The 21,318-nt window shown below is 41.3% G+C and overlaps 2 protein-coding genes across 3 annotated transcripts in view; one reads left to right on the top strand and one right to left on the bottom strand.

The window, feature by feature from the left end:
• Positions 1–102: 102 nt before the first annotated feature.
• Positions 103–16,161, bottom strand: LOC307031100 (tripartite motif-containing protein 16-like). 2 transcript variants are annotated; one of them, XM_079667873.1, is made up of 2 exons: positions 16,118–16,161; positions 103–8,389 (listed from the first exon to the last, which is right to left on the bottom strand). In XM_079667873.1, exon 2 carries the CDS (start codon positions 8,263–8,265, stop codon positions 6,571–6,573), a length of 1,695 nt encoding a protein of 564 aa, XP_079523999.1. In that variant the 5' UTR covers positions 8,266–8,389; positions 16,118–16,161; the 3' UTR covers positions 103–6,570. The 2 variants fall into 2 exon arrangements, with proteins under 2 accessions (XP_079523999.1, XP_079524000.1); XM_079667874.1 differs by having other exon boundaries at positions 16,073–16,135.
• Positions 16,162–17,541: 1,380 nt separating this feature from the next.
• Positions 17,542–21,318, top strand: part of ttpa (tocopherol (alpha) transfer protein) — a 6,232-nt gene continuing 2,455 nt past the window's right edge. The window contains exons 1-3 of the mRNA XM_079669507.1: positions 17,542–17,910; positions 20,470–20,623; positions 20,863–21,056. Of these exons, the coding sequence (XP_079525633.1) occupies positions 17,737–17,910; positions 20,470–20,623; positions 20,863–21,056 (522 nt within the window). The 5' untranslated portion in view covers positions 17,542–17,736. The remainder of the gene's footprint in view (positions 17,911–20,469; positions 20,624–20,862; positions 21,057–21,318) is intronic.

Below are 21,318 nucleotides of genomic sequence, written 5' to 3'. Positions count from 1 at the left end.
ATAAACTTTTCAATCAATCAATCAATCAATCAATCACCCCCCGAGATTTTGGTGATTTTCATGATCTAGTTAGGTGCTTTTTAATTCCTGTGGGGGGTCACACATTGGATAATATATTGATTTCAAACCATGTCAGTGGGCTGACAATGTCAGCATCAATTGTTTTTGAAAGTGTAATGCATAACAATCAGTTTATTGTTACTATTAATGATCTGGACATGCAGAAGACGCTAACATGATCAGAAAACATTGTCAACATTCATTTTCCATGTCTCTCTCGTTTCTCTCTCTCCTTTCCATATTCCATTTCCGCAGCCTCTCTTCCATCTTCTTTAGTCTCTCCGTCTTCTTCCTGTTCACTACTCTCTCTGTCCTCTACTCTTTCTCTTTGTTCAATCTCTCTCTCCTTGTTCACTGTTTGCTCCTCCTCACTTGTCGCTCCTGCCAGTGAATTAAAAGCAATTCAGCAATTTAGTTCATTTCACTTGTTTGCTTTGGAACAAACTCCCCCAGATAATAAAAACCTCTGCCTCAATAGAAATGTTTAAGGGGCGGTTAAAGACCCATCTTTTCCGACAGGCCTTTGGGTCCTCGGAGGAGGTGAGTTAGTAGCTGTCTTTCATCGTATGTTTTATCCTATGTGTTACCTGCTGCTGTTTTATGCCTTTTATTCTACATGTTATAGTTTTACTTTGAATTGTGTCCTGTGTACTGTAAGGCACTTTGTACATCCCTGTTGAGAAGGGTGCTATACAAATAAAGTTTTACTTACTTACTTGTTTGCATTATTTTGTTTATTTAAATCTGTTTTGTTTGATTCTCAAAAGAGAACAAAGATGTAAATAAATTGTGTTTTATACAATTGTATGTTATTATGACATAACTGCAATAGATGTTTGCTGTTTTGTCTATATTGTAAATGAAGACTATTGTTATATAGATTGACTGCTAGACTGTCCTGTCTCTTCCTTACCAACGCTGAGCTTCGACTGGCGTAGTCTTTTCATTATATCTGAGTCCGTGTAAAAAGAAAACAATACAATGTTATATCTTCAATGTTTGACTCAAATTTAATTGAAAGAAAAGCATTACAACGTTTGTTAATTTGGTAATTCACTTTAGCTTTCTAGCTAGTTTATTCACGCTATTTAAACCAAAGTTTAGCCTATAGCTGCAATATAAGTTAGTGTGCATGTTGTGGGACGTCCACTGACTAACGTAGAGCGTTCACACAGGACCTGCTGGTCATATGATGTCCTGATGAACAGAAACACAAGCAGCCCGCTGGACTCAGATCTCTAGATACCTCATCACTCCTCCGCTGCTCCGATACAAGTCCGGGCTGCGGTGGTTTGTTGATGTCTTCTTCTGTTTGCTTGAATCGAGGTTACGTAGTTATGCAGCGCCCCCATCGTCAGTAAATGGAAGTACTACAAAGAACCTCGTTTAGTGCAATTATTTCACAAGTTTTGTTATACACAGCTCGAAAAATATCCGGTCCGGACCTCGGTGACCTCAATGGTGGATACGGCCCTGCATACCGCCACCTACTGAACAAGAGTATGTATCCCCATATCATCCTATCACCACGTGGGGAATTATACCACTGTACGCTGTTTTAAATTCTTCCAATCAATCCTGTTTCACTCAAATACTTAAGAATGGCCTTCCTAGCTCTCACCCCCTCACCTTCTGTTCCCAGTGTCCCTATCAGGCTCCACTCCCTGCCTGCCTCTCTGACCCTGTCTCTTAGTTGTTCCCTCTCTGTTTTGTACATGTTGAAGTGTTATATGTGTTCCACATTTTCTTTCACTCCACACCCCCTGCATTCTTCAACTTCACTTTTTACCATTATAAACATTGTGTCATTTACTCCTGTATGATCCAGTCTGATTCTAGTGATGATGATCTCCTCCCGTCTGTTCTTTTCTGTATAGATCTTTATTATGACTGATTTCTGTAACTTGTGGTATCTCCTCCTTTTCTGATCTTCCTCCCGCCTTTTCTGCCATATTTCCATACCCTTCTTCTTAATTATTGCTTTTCCTTTTCCAAGTGAAACAGGTATTGCTAATTCCTTCTAACGCATCTTTTGCTAACTTATCAGCATGCTCATTCCCTTGAACCCCCTCATGTGCAGGCACCCAGCATAACTGCACATCTATTCCCCTTATATGAAGTCTCTGTAAGCAATGTTTAAGTTCAATAATCGAATCTTCTCTAACAGTTATTGTGGACTGTATCCTCAGATAGTGAGTCTGTGCAGATCACCACCCTATCTGACCTCTTCAAGCTATTGTAGCCCAATAATTGCTGCTAGTATTTCTGCTGTATAAACTGATAAGTTATGTGACACTCGTTTTGTAATTGATATTTTGAATTCTGGTATACACGCCTCTCCCACACATTCTTGCTTCTTAGATCCATCTGTGTACATGTTGAGGTAATTGAAATACTTTTCGTTCGGGTACATACTCGTTTTAATTCCCACTTCATTTATTTGCCACTCTTTTTTCCTTTCTATGATACTCACATCTATGTTAGCTTCTGGGAAAAGCCATGGAGGAACACGGCTAAATGGGCTTGCTTTGGCAAACGTTATGGTCTCCACTCCATACGCCCTCGTTCTCTCCTTACACTCGTCCAGCCAAACCCACGCCCCTGGAACTTTGTATATTCCCAGTAGGGCTGCACGATATTGAAAAAAACTGACATCGCGATTTTTTGCCCCCCTGCGATATATATTGCGCTTTTTTAAACTATATTCAACCGATTGAAGGTATGCCTCGCTCCTGTGCCTCGCTCATTTTTTACCGGTGTTTTGATGGTCTGCAAACTAGCGGGGCGGGGCCTGCTGTGATCTGATCAAGAATGACTGTGATTGGTGGTTTGCTGTGCATGCAGAGCCTGCATGTCACTCACTCAAGTACCCCTGACATGAGAGCCGCGCAAGTTTTCCTTTTGTAGCAAGCAGCCACAGCAGCCCTGCTGCTGTACTGGCTTGTAGTTAGTTTATAGCATAACGTTAGCATTTTGCTTCTGGCGACTAGATTTATGATTCAAAAATTATAAAAGTAGGGTTGACATGTGGAGATTATCCGGCTGAACAAAACGTGATCCCTCTCTTAAATGTGTGTCAATCACAGACCTTATTTCGAGCTATTTTCCAAAATCCTATGGAGAATTTGCATTGGTTTTTGACGAAGGAACCGGAAGAAGTTTACTTCCGGGTTTAAGAACGCGTCACTGCGGCTCTCTATAAGGAGTGAGAGAGACGCGTAGCCAAAACCGGAAGCTGCATACAGTTTGGTGGCTACCATTAGCAGCTAACTTTTGTGCTCCGATTTTTACATAAAAATGGAATTATGGATTATAAACAATTGCTTCAAAGCCACAGATCATTATTAGACTATGGATTAACCGATTCAGCCACGTTTTTTCTCGTTTTAATGCCATTGAACACGTCTTTTGATCAGATTGATAGCCACGGTGAGACGATCTCCCGTAAAAGCTCCTTAAAGGTACGTGTTGTGATGTCTGTGTTTGCTTCCCCTGTCGCGAGATCGGATCGCTTCGATACTATACTTAAATAATCTGTGGAGTCTCAGCTTTAATCGGATATATTGTATGTGCAGTTTCGATAAGTAATAATGGTATCTTTATTTTGAATTCTGTGCCAAAGTGCGTTAGCATTTTAAAAAAAATGAATAAAACCGCACGTCCCTGCGGTGTGAATATCGCGCATGCGCATATCGCGGTTATCGCCATGACACGATATATCGTTCAGCCCTAATTCCCAGCAATCCTGTAGTATTCTGTTTGTGATATTTTCCTCTCCACTTCCTTGTAGCTTGACCCAGTAGGCCTATGACAGAGCAAGTTTCTCTCTTCTGATCTCCAGAGGAGTCTCTCCTCTCGGAGTCGGCTTGACTCGGTTTGCATTTATAAAGAATGCACAAATGTGTTTCATCGTTAATGTCAGATATGTACAAAGTAAATACATTTGTTCCTGCTCAAGATTAGATTCAACTTTATTGTTATTGCACAGATTACAGGTACTGAGACAACGAAATGCAGTTTAGCTTCTAATAAGGAGTGCAACAAGCAGTAAAGTGAAAAGTAATGTACACAATCTACAGAATAAAAGATAGAATGAAGTGAATGGTGAATAAACAGTGAGGGGTATGAATACACACAGCAGCCTGTGAGCAGTATGAACAGTGTGTTTGAATATATAATATATAAAGTATGAAAACGGTAAGCAGTGCAAGTATAGTATAAAATATATAGATATTAATTTCATGATGATAAACATTGTGGAACAATGATGAAAAATGTGAAAGGAAGTGGCGACGTAAAACTGACACAAAAAAACAACAAAAAAAATGTGCGGAGCCAATGGAGAGTTTCATCACCAGCACGGGGTAAAAACCACTAATGAGCGCTCAGCTCGAGATACCAGCGAGTCGCTTCCCATCAAGCATTTCGCTTCTGCATCCCGTGGAGAGGAACTGGTCCGCCTCGCTCTCAAGGCTGCGGGCGTCTTTGTCCCGCGAGATTTCAAAGTCTCATGCAGTCGAGCCTCCAGAGCAAGTCGGACAAAATTACTAACCATCGTACAACGCACTAGCAAGAAGCCAGTCCCCAACTCCGGGGACTGGCTTCAGTAGAAGCTGCTGGGAGTCTTCCCAGTTTTCTTTTGTGTTGCCATAAGTTAGTCTCTCTCCGTTTGTGCGTTGGGCTAATGCTAATAATGCTAATGCGAGGAAAATAAAATGGCGGCTTCACAAAACGTTTTGGGAGTTTTACGGGGCGTGGTTTGCAATCCGCCAAGCCAATCAGACCTAGGAACCCTTTTCTCCCATGAAAGTACCTGCTCTCTTGCAGGGACTGAAAAGGGTGTGAACAGGTTCTCATGAACTAAGTTCTAGTTCCGGATTTTTTTGGTGTGAACGCACATTTTCTGAACTATATCGGAAAAGTACTCCAGTGTGAAAGCGCCTTATACAACTTCTTTCAAATAGACGAAACGTTCGGAAACAATAAGAAACACAGAAAACGAATACAGTAATGAAACAAATTCAACGTCAATTAAATACATTTTTAAATGTTTTTCAGTGCTTTAAAGATTTTTTTTTTTTTAACGGTCAACATACAAACAAAGATGGGAGAAGTACTCAGATCTCGTACTTGAGTAAAAGTAGAAGTACTCAGATCTCGTACTTGAGTAAAAGTAGAAGTACAAGAGTTTAGGAATACTCTGTTACAGTAAAAGTGAGGAGTGCATTGCAGTAGTCCAGCCTGGAGGAGACAAAGGCGTGGACCAGCTTTTTGGCGTCAGACAGTCAGTGTGGGGCGGAGTTTGGCGATGTTCCTGAGGTGATAAAAGGAGTTCTTGCACAGCTGTTTAATGTGAGCCTCAAAGGTCAGATGGGCATCCATTTTCACACCCAGGTTGGTGACTATTGAGGAAAGGGTAATGTCCTGGCCGGAGAAGGTGTAGATGGTGATGGTGGATGACCGAACCTGGTGTGGGGTGCCAACTATAATGGCTTCGGTCTTGGAGCTGTTGAGTTTCAGGAAGTTTTGTATGGAGCTAATTTCCTGCCATAACTCCAAAAACAAACTTAACAATGCCTCATGATTCAGTAACAAACACAATGTGGTTTGCAAATACAAAACACCATCTACAAACTAATGCATTTAGTTTAGCAAAGAAAAAACGTATCTATCAAACAAACACATACATTTTTTCTAATAAATCATGTTTCAGAGACAAATTCAGCATAGGTTTTACATTACAGTGCATTTAGCTTACAAGCACACAAACTTTTTTACAAGTACAACACTTTTTCTTCTCACGGCGGAATATTACTGACAAAAGTCACGTGGGTGAGTCACGTGACTTTGTGGTTGTGCTCAAACACACTCACACATGCTCACTCACACATGCTCCACGGCAGCAGGGGGCGCTACTGAGTCCATTGGGAAGGCGGGAGGTTGAGCAGAGCATGGAACAGCCCTTGCCAGTCTGATGGCAGGTGTTTCTAGCGATCCAGCGATCTGGGTCAGTGTTATAGTGATAATATTATAAGGTGAATTTAGCGATCACAACGAAAACAGCCAAGACACATATTGAGCCCAGAAAATGAATGTTATTAGGGACTGTAAATATAATAAGCCTATTGGTAAAATGGACAACATTGTAATTAAGGAGATTTAAACTATACAGCGATTCTGCACTGCAGTCACTCATCCGTCTCTCGAGTTAGTCTTTTCAAATCAGCTGCTCTTCATTTTCTTTCCTGCTATATTCAATGAGTGATACAAATATTTTTTATCACAAGTTCTTAATAAAACTGACACTGTTGGACTCGGTACTAGTTGACTGCTACCAGAAATAAAAGGAAGTACTTTCACTGTGTACTTTGTGAGTCTCTGTCAGAGTCCCCTCCATAGTACATAATGCATGTTTTCTACTATCTTTGATGAGTGATAAAAAGACAATTTCCCCATAAGTTCTTAAAGAAATGATCAAGGCCAACAGTTTTTATACCGACTGAGCTGGACTTAAACCTCTTCTGTCAACTTGAGGTTGCAAAACTCAGCAGTGCCACCAGAAGATACTAAATCAAACCGAAGTCCAGCATGTAGCGGCTGAGTGAAAGTGGTCTGGACTCTGTGGAGGAGAGTCATGGTTTCAGAGACCCTGTAGAAGGACAGCATACCTGCATCGTGATCCAGATACACTCCAACTCTGGAGGACCGAGGACCTGAGACAGGAGTTTTGATGTTGTTGTACCAAAAGCTATAATTGTTAATGTCGGAATATAACGTCCAAGATTTATCATTGACTCCAAATAGACATTCCTCCCAACCCCCTGCTCTGCTGATGTTCTTGTATGCAACTGCTACAAAAACTCCCCCCCCTCTCAACTCCACTTCCCAGTAACAACGTCCAGTCAGACTTTCTTTACTCAGGACCTGAGGCCATTTCGTGAATCTGTCTGGGTGACTTGAATATATCTGACGTTGACTCGTGAATGTAGCTTTTCTGCCCTCCTCAGTTAATAGCAGCTGTGTGTTTGCAGTGTTTTGATCCAGAGTGATGTCACGTGAATATTTTAAGAATTCAGCTCTGGTCTTTGGGTCTGGTGGAGGCAGTAAAACTTCCACTTCACTCACCATCAGTGAGACGTTGGTCCACGTCTTCTTCACCACGTCCTGTAGTTTATGTCTGACTTCTGACACAGCCGCTGTCACGTCCTGAAAGTAGCGCAGAGGACGGACTTTGATGCTGGAGGAGTGTTTGGAAACACTGAGAGGTAACAGAGAGGGGTAGTTGAGCAGAAAGTGGGTGTGATCCTCTGCGTGAGACAGCTTCAGCAGCTCAGCGTCTCTCCTCTTCAGCTCCCTGATCTCCTGCTCCAGCTTCTCCTGAAGATCTTTGACTCGACTCACTTCAGTTTCCTGCTTGGATCTGACCTGCTGCTTCACATCAGAGCTTCTATTCTCCATGAGACGGATCAGCTCAGTGAACATCTTCTCACTGTCCTCCACTGCTTTATCAGCAGAGCCATTGATGGCCTCCACCTCCTGCTGAAGCAGCTTCACCTCCTTCTCTCTGTCTTGGATTCCCTGCTGGATGTTTAGTCGACTCCCCTCCAGCTCTCTCTGCCTCTCAGTCCTTTCCGCTGCAGCCAAAACTGTCTTGTGGCCTTTATGGTCGTCCATAGGGCAGAGATAACAGATACACTGCTGATCAGTGCGACAGAACAGCTTCTTCACTTCCTCATGGCGAGAGCACATGCTCTCCTGGAGCTTCTTGGAGGGCTCCACCAGCTTGTGTTTCTTAAAGGCAGGTGATTCATAATGAGGCTGGAGGTGTTTCTCACAGTATGAGGCCACACACTGCAGACAGGACTCCAAGGCTCTCAGTTTCCTCCCAGTGCAGAAATCACATCCCACATCTTCATCTCCAGCATAGCAGTGATCAGCAGGAGCAGCTTGGAGTCCAGTTTTCTTCATCTCCTCCACTAACTCTTCTAGCATGGTATTTTTCACCAGGACAGGCCTTGGTGCAAAGGTCTGTCTGCACACAGGGCAGCTGTAGATTTGATTCTCATCTTCTCCATCCCAGTGGCTTTTAATACAGTTCATGCAGTAGTTGTGTCCACAGGGAATAGTCACCGGTTCCTTTAGTGGATCCAGACAGATCGAACAGCTGACTTTCTTTTGGTCAAGCCGATTTTCTTGCTGCGCCATTTCACCTCTCCTTGTAAGCGAAGTCGGTTTCACTTTCCCAGAATAGAAACAAGCTCTGCTCCGCCTGCTCTTGTTTATGTTACTTGTCCCAAAGGCTTGGGTACCACAGCAACAATAAATACATCTGTAGAAAACAGAAAAGTGCAGCAGCGTGAAATAAACACAGGATCCGGCTGATCGTCTGGATTGCTTCTCATTCAAAATTCAAAGTACGTCATACAGTTACAAACAAATAGCTGTACTTAACCAACATATCACATTTCTCGATGTAAGTTATCCGTCTATGTCACAGTTAGGGGTGCATACCAGTTCCCGGTATTACCGAAATACCGGTTACTGGCGGCTAAGGTATACCTAACAGAAATTAGATCCGGTTTTCGATATATTTTTTTTATTTTTTATAAAAGTGAGGCGTAATATCCTTAAACTCGCGCACAAACCGTCGGAATTACGATGTCAATTTTGCCGTGAAACTCCGCAAACGAGTCACTTTAGAAAATCTAAAGTGTGGCTGCATATAACTGCCAGTCTGAATGATAACCACTGCAAGAAGTTTATTTCTTGGAAAGGCGGCAACACATCCAACCTCCAACCAATGCTGTCTCGCATGGGAACCAAGTACCTTTGTGTTCAGGGAAGCAGCGTGCCAAGCGAGAGAGTGTTCAGTTCAGCAGGTGATATCCTACCTACGCTTTGAAAGGGCCCGTTTGGATCCAGAGAGCAGATATGCTCATCTTCTTGAAGATGAATCCACAAAACTGAACTGTGATGGGATGTTTTCTTTCATCAGGCAAATGTTGATTTTAATGATGCTATTTGTTTTATGTGCAATGCCGAGATCTCTTGATCCTTTATGTGTTCTCTGGTCAGTCGAATCTCAGGTTGAATATTGATTATACTGGTGCTATTTTCTTTTTCCATTGACAAGATGTACTATTCACGCATGATGGTTGATATAAATCAGGGGTACCCAACCAGTCGATCGCGGGGAGATTCCCAGTCGATCGCGAGATGTGTCTAAAAATAGAACAACAATATTCAGTTTTATCGTTAATGTCCTATAACATAATCTTCCTGTGCAAGAATAATGCACTTGAACGCATCAAAGCTTTGTGATTGGCCGGCGTGACCCCATGTGTCGGGGCGTGGCTGGTGGCACTAGTTCGCTGACGTTGTCCGTGTCAACAGGATTGACAGTCCGCACACAGCCAAGACCGCAATTATGGCAGAAGCAAAAAAGCCCAAAATATATAATTTTCACTCCGAGTGGGAGGATGATTATTTTTGTATCTGTTCCAATTAAAAGTCCATCTGTCTCATCTGCAATGCGAGCGTGGCTTTATCGAAGAAGGGTAATTTAGGAGCGGCATTTCAAAACAGTGCACAAACGCTACGAGACGGAATTCCCTCCTAATTCTGCCCTACGCTCCCAAAAGGAGAGGGGCCTGAAAGGACAGCGAAATGCACAGCAGTCCATTTTCACCAGGCCCAACAGCAAGAGCAAGGCTGCTACCAGAGCATCTTATCGTGTCAGTCACGTTCTTGCGAAACAAATGAAGTCTTTCAAAGACAGCGAAGTTGTGAAAGAAGCTTTCCTGGAGGCTGCCGGCGCGCTTTTTGGGGGACAGTAAAAATAACAGTAGCATTTCAACAGATTTTTGATAAAAATAAAAACTCAAGTTAGATACCGTTATTAAATCACCTGTAAGTTTTAGTTTGATTGAACTTATTCATTATAGTTATTGTACAAAATGGTATAAGAATGCAAACATTAAGATCTGTTCTGTTTAAATTGATTATAGTCTATTATCAATTCAGGTTAAGAAACTGGTGTTGCTTGCATCCTATTTTAAAGGCATTTCTTTTTATACTCGACTAAAATGCAACAAAAAAGGGTTTGATTCTATTAGTGTTGTCTTTTATTGCACTTTGGCAGCAGATTCCTGTGTAGCTTCAGATCTGAGTTGTCTTATTAGTAAGCCTAATTTATACTTTTGTAGCAACACTATTTTTATATAATGGCAAAGAAAGGGTTCAGAGTCTTTTCTTTTTTTCCTGTGTCATATGTGGCAGCACTGTTCAATGTTCAGTGTTTCCCCTACCATTGTCTTGGCGGGGCGCTGCGCCCTGCCAAAGGAGCGCCGCGCCCTGCCTGAAATTCAAGGTGTTTTTATTTTTGTTTTTTATTTAAAACAAATATATATATAGCACCAAATTTCAACTGAAGTAATCTATCTACGGTCACTTTTCACATTGCACATTTGCTCTTTTATTAAATAAACTAAACGCCATGTTATTTATCCAATGTGTTCATGTTTGAGTGTCCACTGATTTGCGTATTGACATTCTCCCTCCGCTCTGTTTCTGAAGGGCGGGGCTCACACACACACACGAATGCACACACTCACGCTCACAATCAGAGACAAGAGCGGAGGAAAGGAGGAGAACAACAAAGTGTAAAAAAGTCAAACAAATCTGCTTTATTGCCCCAAGCCCTGCTGTCTGCCCGTTTGTGTCCCCCCCAAATTTCAAATTTGTTTATTATTTTTTTTTAACCGCAAGCCGTTATCGTCACGGGAGAAGGACACACACAGCCTGCCCAGGTGGACGCGCGCGAACGCGACAACGAAGGTAGCGTGCGCATTCTAAAAATAGCTCACAGATGGAGCAGCTACCGCGGTTTTGAACTACAGTATTGAGATGTGAGTTGGTTTATTCAGTAAATTAGCTCAGGATAATTGGATGTTCTGTCTAAACCTGTTGATGTGAGGCTAATGCAGGACTTGCTAGCTTGATACTACCGGCATTTAGCGGCAGTGACTCAACAAATTGCCTCTAAAAATGTATCGTCAGCAATGTATGACAAGCAGACTCCTCGTTTAATGTTAGACTCACACCAATAGCTCAATATGATCATAACACGATTGCTTTCATATCAGAGATCAGATGAGATGGAGCGGCCTCCAGTGTAACACTGTACTGTATTACTTTTTAATCTACAAATACTTTGTTACTGTACGATATCAATAACAATAATCCACAGCTCCTCTCTGCTCCAGAGGATAACAAAAATGTGGGCGTGCCGAATTTTTTTTTCGAGCAGCACCCTGCCAAGGCAGTAAACCCAGGGGAAACACTGATGTTTCTTGAAAACATTACCCACTGTAGTATGTGACGTGTGAATAAACTCCAACTCTGTATCAACAACACTGTTGTGTAACTTCAGTTAAATACTTGTATGTGTGTGGATTAGAAATAGGTAAGATAAATGATCTGCAGTATTTTATGAAGTATTCATCGTACAAAGGTCAGTTTTATACAAGTAGAAGTGTGTCTTTACCCGGTAGTAGGGCAGGGCGATATGGCCAAAAAAAGAAATCCCCGATTTTTTCACCAAAAATCCGATTTAAATCGATTCTCCCCCCCCCCCCCCCCCCCCCCCCCCCCACCTTGTTGGTCGTTTACTAGGAATTGACATATTTTAAGCTCAAATATGTTGTTCTATGTTTAAACCTTCAGACACATTTTGACGTGTTTCAGTTCAGCACATCATTTATTTTGTGATGATTTAAAAGTACAATCCAGAATAATATACGTACTCACCTTTATCTTTTTGCCATTTTAGCCTTTTGACCAATTTCTTCATATCACAGTTTTGCATGATGTCACTGTAGGACAATGTTTTAAGAATCTCTTGTCGAGCTAGGTTGTCAGTTTGAAATGTCTGGATGAAGATGTAAATCAGGGGTGGGGAACCTTTCTCCTCTCAAGGGCCATTTCAATTTTTTCAACATCCTCTGAGGGCCATACAAATGATTTACCGCTGCTTAAAAATACTAAAATCACAGCCCATTCATTTGGCCTTTCTTTCATGCTGTGCAAAGAAAAAGCAACCTCTTAATCCAGATATCTTGCCATGACTCGCGTATGCGTGCACGGTTGTAGCATGACCACCAAAACAGAAATATGGACACAAGATGTGTGCAATTTAGTTTCCTATCCAGGTGAACATGATTTAAAGTGGGGGGGGGGGACCTAACCTCCTCTAGGGGGGTATGGGGGCATGCTCCCCCGGGAAGATTTTTTTTTAAATGTTGAAGTTAAAAGCATCAATCTGGTGCACTCTGAGAGCAACATTAGGAGATCTATGGATACATCTCTCAACACCCATATGAAACAGAACTGTAAGGAGATTTATTTTTCTTTATGGATATTTTACAAATCACTTCCCTTTCAAACTGTATACTTGTTTATTAATAACAACTTTTTTTTACTGTCATAAAGTATTTTATACCCGTTTATTTTGTTCTCTTATTTTTTTATAACTATAATGATAATATAAAGATGTGCCTTTACCTCAATGGTTGTAGAAAAAGCTTCTTATATTTGTTAGCATAGCTAGCTAACCAGATGCTAATAACAACAAAGTTATTGACTGTATGATCAGTGTGACAGATGGACAAATCGCCACTGGGCTCACAACTAAAGACACAGCCACGCAAAAACTGCGGCATGTGGCATGCTCCGTATCTGAAGTGCCGGAGCCGTGCTCTCCGACAGAACTGCACCCCTGTCAGACGAGACCATGGACGAGACATATACCACGTGATGACAAGTTAGGCTTGTGTTGTGTTCAAGGAGCCTGATCTTGGCCAGGAAAAACAGGCTTTCGCTTGTTTAATTCTTTTGCGGTCTAGATTTCTTTTTTGCGTGTATTTATAAATTACCTCGAGGGCCGTATCAAATCGTTTCGCGGGCCGTATACGGCCCGGGGGCCGGAGATTCCCCACCCCTGATGTAAATGATTTACAAATGTTTAAAAAAAGCCTCTTTTCATCCTCTATCTGAGGGAAAACCCCCAAAAGCATGACAGGGCGAGCCAGGCCCCTTTAAGTTATTTTATTTATTTGTGTTTGCTTCTGAGAAGCTAATGTATCAGTTATACAGTTATTTCTGCAAGAAAATTACAATACAATTACTGTTTAATCTTCACATCTTGCATTGATGTCTATAATTTTGAGCACCAAATTATTGAAAAGTATCGATAAGAGTATCGAAAAATACCGATACCGATAAGCAGTACCGGTACCGGTATCGATAAAATCCTAACGATACCCATCCCTGGTCACCTACAAACAAACAAGATTTCTGGCTCTCACAGACCTGTAACTTCTTCTTTAAGAGCCTCCTCTGTCCTCCACTTGTTAACTGTATTAATGGAACCTGTTTGAACTCGTTATCAGTATAAAAGACACCTGTCCACAACCTCAAACAGTCACACTCCAAACTCCACTATGGCCAAGACCAAAGAGCTGTCAAAGGACACCAGAAACAAAATTGTAGACCTGCACCAGGCTGGGAAGACTGAATGTGCAATAGGTAAGCAGCTTGGTGTGAAGAAATCAACTTGGGAGCAATTATTAGAAAATGGAAGACATATACAAGACCACTGATAATCTCCCTCGATCTGGGGCTCCACGCAAGATCTCACCCCGTGGGGTCAAAATGATCACAAGAATGGTGAGCAAAAATCCCAGAACCATACGGGGGGACCTAGTCAATGACCTGCTGAGAGCTGGGACCAAAGTAACAAAGGCTACCATCAGTAACACACTACGCCGCCAGGGACTCAAATCCTGCAGTGCCAGACGTGTCCCCCTGCTTAAGCCAGTACACGTCCAGGCCCGTCTGAAGTTTGCTAGAGAGCATTTAGATGATCCAGAAGAGGATTGGGAGAATGTCATATGGTCAGATGAAACCAAAATATAACTTTTTGGTAAAAACTCAACTAGACGTGTTTGGAGGAGAAAGAATGCTGAGTTGCATCCAAAGAACACCTACTGTGAAACATGGGGGGGGGGGGGAACATCATGCTTTGGGGCTGTTTTTCTGCAAAGGGACCAGGCCGACTGATCCGTGTAAAGGAAAGAATGAATGGGGCCATGTTTCGTGAGATTTTTTTGTGACAACCTCCTTCCATCAGCAAGGGCATTGAAGAGGAAACGTGGCTGGGTCTTTCAGCATGACAATGATTTATTATTATTAATATATTATTTATTATATTTATTAGTGGCGCACGATAATTATCGGTCCGATATTAGTAATTATGACGTCATCCCGATAAACCCGATAAAAGTATTAATAGCCCCGATAATATACAATATATTTTTTGGGGGAAAAAAAGAAAAGAATACTGCGGTGTGGGTGGATTGGGATGAGGGGCGCTTGTTTTTCACTCGGCTCCTCCCGTTTTGCCAGTACTGTGGTATTAGTGGTTTAGGAAGAGGGGAGTTTTTCACAAATCCAGCGCTCCCTAACTCATGCCTGGCTGTGACGTAAATGATGTGCGGCCGTGAAGCCAGGACAGTAAACAAACATGTCGTCGGTACGATGGTGTGTTAAAAGCGTACGAAGACGCCTGCGCTGCTAAACTAGCGGCGAATCCAAAGCCAGCTGCAAAGGGGCTGTACTGGGGCTTTTTATTTGGGAAAATAAATATGGTCACTTTGACCAATGTTGAAGAGTCAAAACTGTTCTTGGCTTTGTTTTGTTCATAGTAGTAATGCTCATGTCATTTGCTCACTACTGGTCTTTTTTTTACCACCAGGTGTGCAAAAACTACAGGTACATTTAATACATATATATATATATTATTATATTATTATTATCGGTTATCGGTATCGAGAAGCAGGAAGTCATCGGTATCGGTTTCAAAAAACCAATATCGTGCATCCCTAATATTTATTATTTATAATTTATTTTAATTATATCCAGGCTGAAGACTTTTCTTTTTGCCGCTGCTTTTAATTGAACTATTCACATCTTAAACTGCATTGTAACTTTTATCCATTTCTTTTTTCTTTTAATGTTTATTTTATTATCTTTGCTTTTTAATGTCTTTCATTTTTTGTAAAGCACTTTGAATTGCCTTGTGTTGAAAGGTGCTATATAAATAAACTTGCCTTGTACTTAAGGGGAGACCCTACAGGTGAATACAGTAAAATGTGTATCTAATAACGTCATCACAATCGCCACATTGATATGCAAATTAGACGTTCCACATAGCCTAATTAAATTGTGCCAATTTGCATGCAGTTACCAAGGCATTGCCGGTGAAAAGGATTACAAAAAAATATATACATATCACCTCACAACTTCCCCAGATAGTCAAGTAAGTATTTTCCCCTGAAATGTTATGTTTAAATATGCAAATTAGCTTTAAATCTATAGATGAATTCAGACAGGTAGTAAAACGAACACCATTTATGTGTTTTTTCGAAGTTTTCTTTCCATTGAGTGAAAGAAAACATGGAAGCAAAATAGACCAAAATGTACAAGTACATGAAAAAACGATATTTGTATTTGACTTAAACAGCAACTTCATAATTGTGATTGTTGTCTGCTCTTGTGCGTAGTGTTAGTAGAATGATGTTGAGTATTAAACAATTGCGTGAGTGTATTAAAATAAATGTGTCAGTAAGTCTGTTATAAATTATTATGGGAAATGCCCTTCTTCTCACTTGAGCTCCTGCGCCCCCAAAATGTCTGTGCACGTCCCTGCTGTCAGTGTTAATAAACTAAAAAGACATGGCGATGTGCCTGCAAGACTCAAAACATATATTCCGTGCGCAGCAGCTAACCTGCCTGCAAGCCTTTGCTCAGGTCACATTTACACACGGCGCGGCTGAAGCCCGCGAGAACGGCTTCTATAGTTGCCGACAGTTTAGTATTTTTAAAGTACCGGTTACTATGTCAAACATGCTCAAAACTTTCTGACACATTCTCTTAAACATCTATAACATTATACCTTGTTTACACAAGTTAACATCGATCCTTTTCATCATGTACTGACCTGTAGAAAACAGAAAAGTGCAGCAGGGTGAAATATACACAGGATCCGGTTGATCGTCTGGTTTGCTTCTGCAATATCACCCAGCCGGCAGCCGCAGAAAGACGGTACACGAAACGCCCCCTATACAACACGCCCCCTATACGACCCTACGGTGGCTGAGAGACATTGTTACCGTACATGGCAGATTAAAAACGAATTGCAAATGTTATTGTAGCATTGCAGCAACTATTTGGCAAATAAATTAATAACCTAGTCGATCCGTTTGAGACACAACAGTATATGACTTTCAGCACAATTCATTTTCTCTAATTAATAAATTAAAACAAAAAGGTCATCTATTAATTATGTTTGTCTAACATGTATTTATACATAAATATAGATATTTATGAACATATAAATATAATTTTTAAAGGTTTTAAGATATAAATAATCACATCATGGGGTCATTACGGTTTCAAAGAGGTTCATGCAAGGTAGGCCTACTATAATATGAAAACATGATTTTTAAAACTAATTCCTGAATCTTACATTAGCCTGTAGTTTGGTATGTTATTGATATGGGCTGGACACCCCTTCACAATGATCATCATTGACTTTTTTTAAACGAAATTAGGAGGGCCAGTCAGGCCACTAATGAGCTCAATCATTCACATGTATTATTATTACTTTATAAATTAAGAGTACTATGGATCTATTACAAAACCTTTGCAGGAATCGTAATGTATTCTGAATGTTTCTGTACTTTAAAAACAGGCATCATGGCTCAAGATCCTGTTCTTGTTTAAGATTATTCATATTAATTTGTGAATTTAACATCCATATTCACTCTTTAAAACTGAAACAACTAAAACCATTTTTTTAAAGCATTGCAGGACTAAAGCTCCACGTCAGTGACCTATATTTTAATTTCTTCCATCAAACTTTAAAAATGGCAAACAGCATGTTTTTAAAGATTTAATCTTTTAAGAAACAAAATATCAACTTTGAACAGAAGGGTTTAAAAACACGTTTTTAATGCAAATACAAATAAAAAACTGCGAACAAAAAGATATGTTAAAGCAAAGAAAACAGACTTATAGTTTACATGATTACACAAATGATTTGTTAGCAACTTATAGTTTTATTTTAGAAATACAATTTATTTTTGCTTGACTTGTTTTTTTTTCTCTTAAACTCTTAGTTTTTGCTTGATTCTGAGAACGTGTTGCTTTATCTTTATGAAACAAAACTAATCCCATACTTCTAACTTTCAATATATTTAAAAAGAGATCGCTCTCGCTCTTCTGCGTGCGGGGGCGGGGCCTCACAGACACGCTGCATCTCTCTCTCTCTCTCTCTCTCTCTCTCTCTCTCTCTCTCTCTCTCTCTCTCTCTCTCTGTCTCTCTATTCTGTTACAACCCAACCCTGCACACACACACACACACACACACACACACACACACACACACACACACACACACACACACACACACACACACACACACACACACACACACACACACACACACACACACACACACACACACACACACACACACACACACATACACACACACACACGCACACACATCACTCTCCGCAGTAGCCCTCTGGCAGTGAGTGTTGCGGGACCTGCGAAATGAGCGGCTCTGAGCTCGGGGGTGGCCCGGAAGATCTGGAGCCGCTGGGCCGAGGGCTGGTCGACCTGAGGCGGAGAGCCCTGCAGGAGCTGGCCTCCGTCAGGATCTTCTCAGACCAGTTCCTCACCAAGTTCCTGTGGGCCAGAGACCTGGACGTGGAGCTCTCCCTGAAGGTACAGCCTGTCCTGCCCGACACAGGCGCACGCACACACGCGCACGCACGCACACACACACACACACACACACACACACACACACGCACACACACACACACACACACACGCACACGCACAGTACGTTTGACTTACTTTTCATACACAAAGGTAACTCAGAGTGATTCATAAACGAAAACAAAACCAAATACTAACCCCACATGTCCAGGTAACAATCATAGTCACACATAGCTGTACACACTTAATACACAGGACTTAATAAAGCAAGAATAAAATAAGAACAAAATAAAAATAAATAATAAGAAAAATAAGAATAAAAACCAGTAAAAATACAAATTCAATTAAAAGTTGTTGTGTATGTAAGGAAAAGGTACAGAAAGTGTGTATAAATATGAAATAAAAACAGATGAGTTTGAGGCGATGTGTAGGTAGAAGTGTGAAGTCAGGCTAATGCAGTATACGAGTAATAATATTATAAGTATTTTACACACACACTTCAGAGAGAGGAGTATTTTACACACACACTTCAGAGAGAGGAGTTTTTTACACAAGTCAGATTGACTTCATGAAGTATAGAGCTGTTTATGACTGCTGCAGGCAGAGGTGGGAGAAGTACTCAGATCTCCTACTTAAGTAAAAGTAGACCCTGCTGAAAAAAACAGCTTAGAGCCATGCATTCAATATTAGGCTGGATTAGTTTGCTGGTTTAGAGGGGTTTTGGACACTTTAGCTGGTCGGGATAGCTGGTTTGGTCACAGTGGTCTAGCTGGTTACCATTAGCTGGTCGGGATGGCTGGTTCAGCTGGTAAAAGCTGGTGGTCACAGTGTTCTAGCTGGTCACAATTTGCTGGTCAGACTGGTATGATCTTGAGTAGAACTTTAGCTGGGATTACTTGATGGTTAAACTGGTCATATCTGATGATGATGATGATGAAACACTGTCACCCAATTGCAGTAGCTCAATGAACATCTATAATTTCAGATCAGAGCACCTAACTTACCAGAAAGGTACCAGCATGTATTGTCTGCAAATAAATACTCATACATCAAATGATTAGAAGCAGGACAATAATTTATAACACACAATGAACATTAACACAAATTTGAAAACATTTGAAAACACCAATTACTTCATACTTTTAAGCAGTTTCCTTCAACTGTTTCTTTCCGCTTTTCACAAGGTCCTGTATTTTTTGTGAAATGTAGTAACCGGCCAACTTCCCCCTCTCGGTCTTCTCCACGTTTTGTGAATTCAGCCATCCTCTGAAGCACTCTTGAAAAGAGAAAGGAAAAACAGATTAACTTTTAGCTTTGTGTTATGATTACTTACATATTTGCACTGTGAGATGAAAAAGAAAGATTCACTGTGATTGGTCTATTATCCACGCAATACAATCCTCGTGTACTGTGGACGGTTGGTGAGGTGATCCAGGAGGTGAGGTGGTGATTCACCCCGAGCGCTGCAGCTTGTCCCCCAGGAGTGGGGTCTGGATGGTGTTGAAGGCACTGGAGAAATCAAAGAGCATGATCCTCACAGAGCCCCGGGCCTTCTCCAGGTGGGAGAGGGACCTCTGCAGCAGGATACCAACCACCTATGTGTGATCGGGTTATGGATGGTCAAATTCATAATGTATTTATTTCAGCGATGAGTGTACCTGCTACATTTTAGGAATTCTTTTTGCTACTTTCTAAATGCGTCGTTCAGGCACTTTACAAACAAGCCTTCATGTGATCCAGTACTTGAACGAGCCATGGGGTACTTACAGTTTTGTACACTAAAACTATATCCTTTAGAGAAAAAGTGACTTTGGACACTGTTGATAGTGTAGACATTATTGACCATTATAGGAGCAAAAACATCTGTGCTTAAATAAAAATTAATTTTGACTGAATAGCATTCAGTGGCTCCAGTTTCAGGGTCTTGTGCATGTCGGTTCACAGTTACACTGACAATCACAGAGCTTCAGAATTCAGAAGTCAAAATGTGTGTAAATCCCTCTTTAGGCAACTTAAACAAAAACAAGCAATACAGAAATATTAAATCCGCTAATTCTAAATGATAAGGTCACCCTACATTGATAAAAGATCAAATAATAAAATACTCTGGCGTACCGCAGACTGTATAGTTAGTACGCAGTGTTTGATGGCTGTTTGTTTGAGTAGAGCTGGTCCTCTGGTTGGCTCAACATGAAGCTGAGTGGTTTACTGTGATTTGCACACACCTGGAGCTCACCCAACTGTGTGTAAGCTCAGCAGTCTGAATCACTGGCACACAAACTGACCCTGACTCTTACCACAAATTCTTCTTGGATTTGCTTTTAATAAAACTTCACAACTGAATTTGTTTTTTTATTTTCGGTTTGATCAGCATTTACTTTGAGGGTTTGGTACTGGGAACAGAACAGATTAAAGGTGATAAACCCATTTGATCTGTGTCGACCTGTAGCTGATAGCACTTGTTTAGCATGTGTTCTATAGTGCACCAGTATTTCAACTGCAGTCACAGGGGGGGTAGACACAGTTAATTCCTATAACTCTCATTTCCTGTGCCCTGTGCAGCTGTTACTGAACTATCAGCGGTGGCGCAGGGAGAGTCCTGAGATCAGCCGCTGTCTGTCCCCCTCCTCTGTGCTCGGCCTCCTCAACACAACGTACCACGCTGTCCTCCCCCAGCGGGACCACAGCGGCAGCAGGGTGCTCATCTACAGGATCGGTCAGTAAACCTGTGTTCTTTGTGTGGATATATATATATATATGTGTATATATATATATATATATATATATATGTATGTTTGCTTTGCTAACACATTCCAATATAAGGTGATATATTCATATATATATTTATGTTCCTGTTGATACGTGTTGTAACCAGAGCTTACTGCTACATCCTGCGTAGAGCTACAGACTGATGCAATGTGAATGAAGACAGAGTACAGTGGTTTCTGTTTGCAGGACAGTGGGACCCAAAAGACTGGTTGGCCTTCCAGGTGTTCAGTGTCAGCCTGATGACATCAGAGATCATCTCCATGGAAACGGAGACACAGATGCAGGGTCTGAAGGCCATTTTTGACCTGCAGGGATGGAGTTTTGGCCACGCTCTGCAGGTTAACCCTTCCCTGGCCAGAAAGATTTCCTCTGTGCTTTCGGTAGGCCAAGCATCCTGCTTCAGGTCAGCTTTATGTGAACACAGCTCTTACTATGTGCTGTGAAGCTGGACACACAACTCTACATATGCTAAGGTGCAATGCGGCATCCATAATAAAACATTATACTATATAAACACTTTATTACAGAAAGGAGAAATTGAGGTCTCCACTAACCTCCTCATGACTGCATGTTGCACACAGGAAGGTTATTTCTGTAACGTTCTTGCGTAAGTTAGGAACACAGCTAAACAACACACCATTA

The sequence above is a fragment of the Notothenia rossii genome (assembly GCF_949606895.1).
Source record: "Notothenia rossii genome assembly, chromosome: 3".
Taxonomy (NCBI): Eukaryota; Metazoa; Chordata; class Actinopteri; order Perciformes; family Nototheniidae; genus Notothenia; species Notothenia rossii.
Note: the sequence above shows the minus strand (reverse complement) of the source record. Positions and strands in the feature narration are given on the sequence as shown.

Excerpts from the sequence above, each read along its gene's own strand:
- LOC307031100 (XM_079667873.1), bottom strand. The coding sequence starts at position 8,265 with ATGGCGCAGCAAGAAAATCGGCTTGACCAAAAGAAAGTCAGCTGTTCG.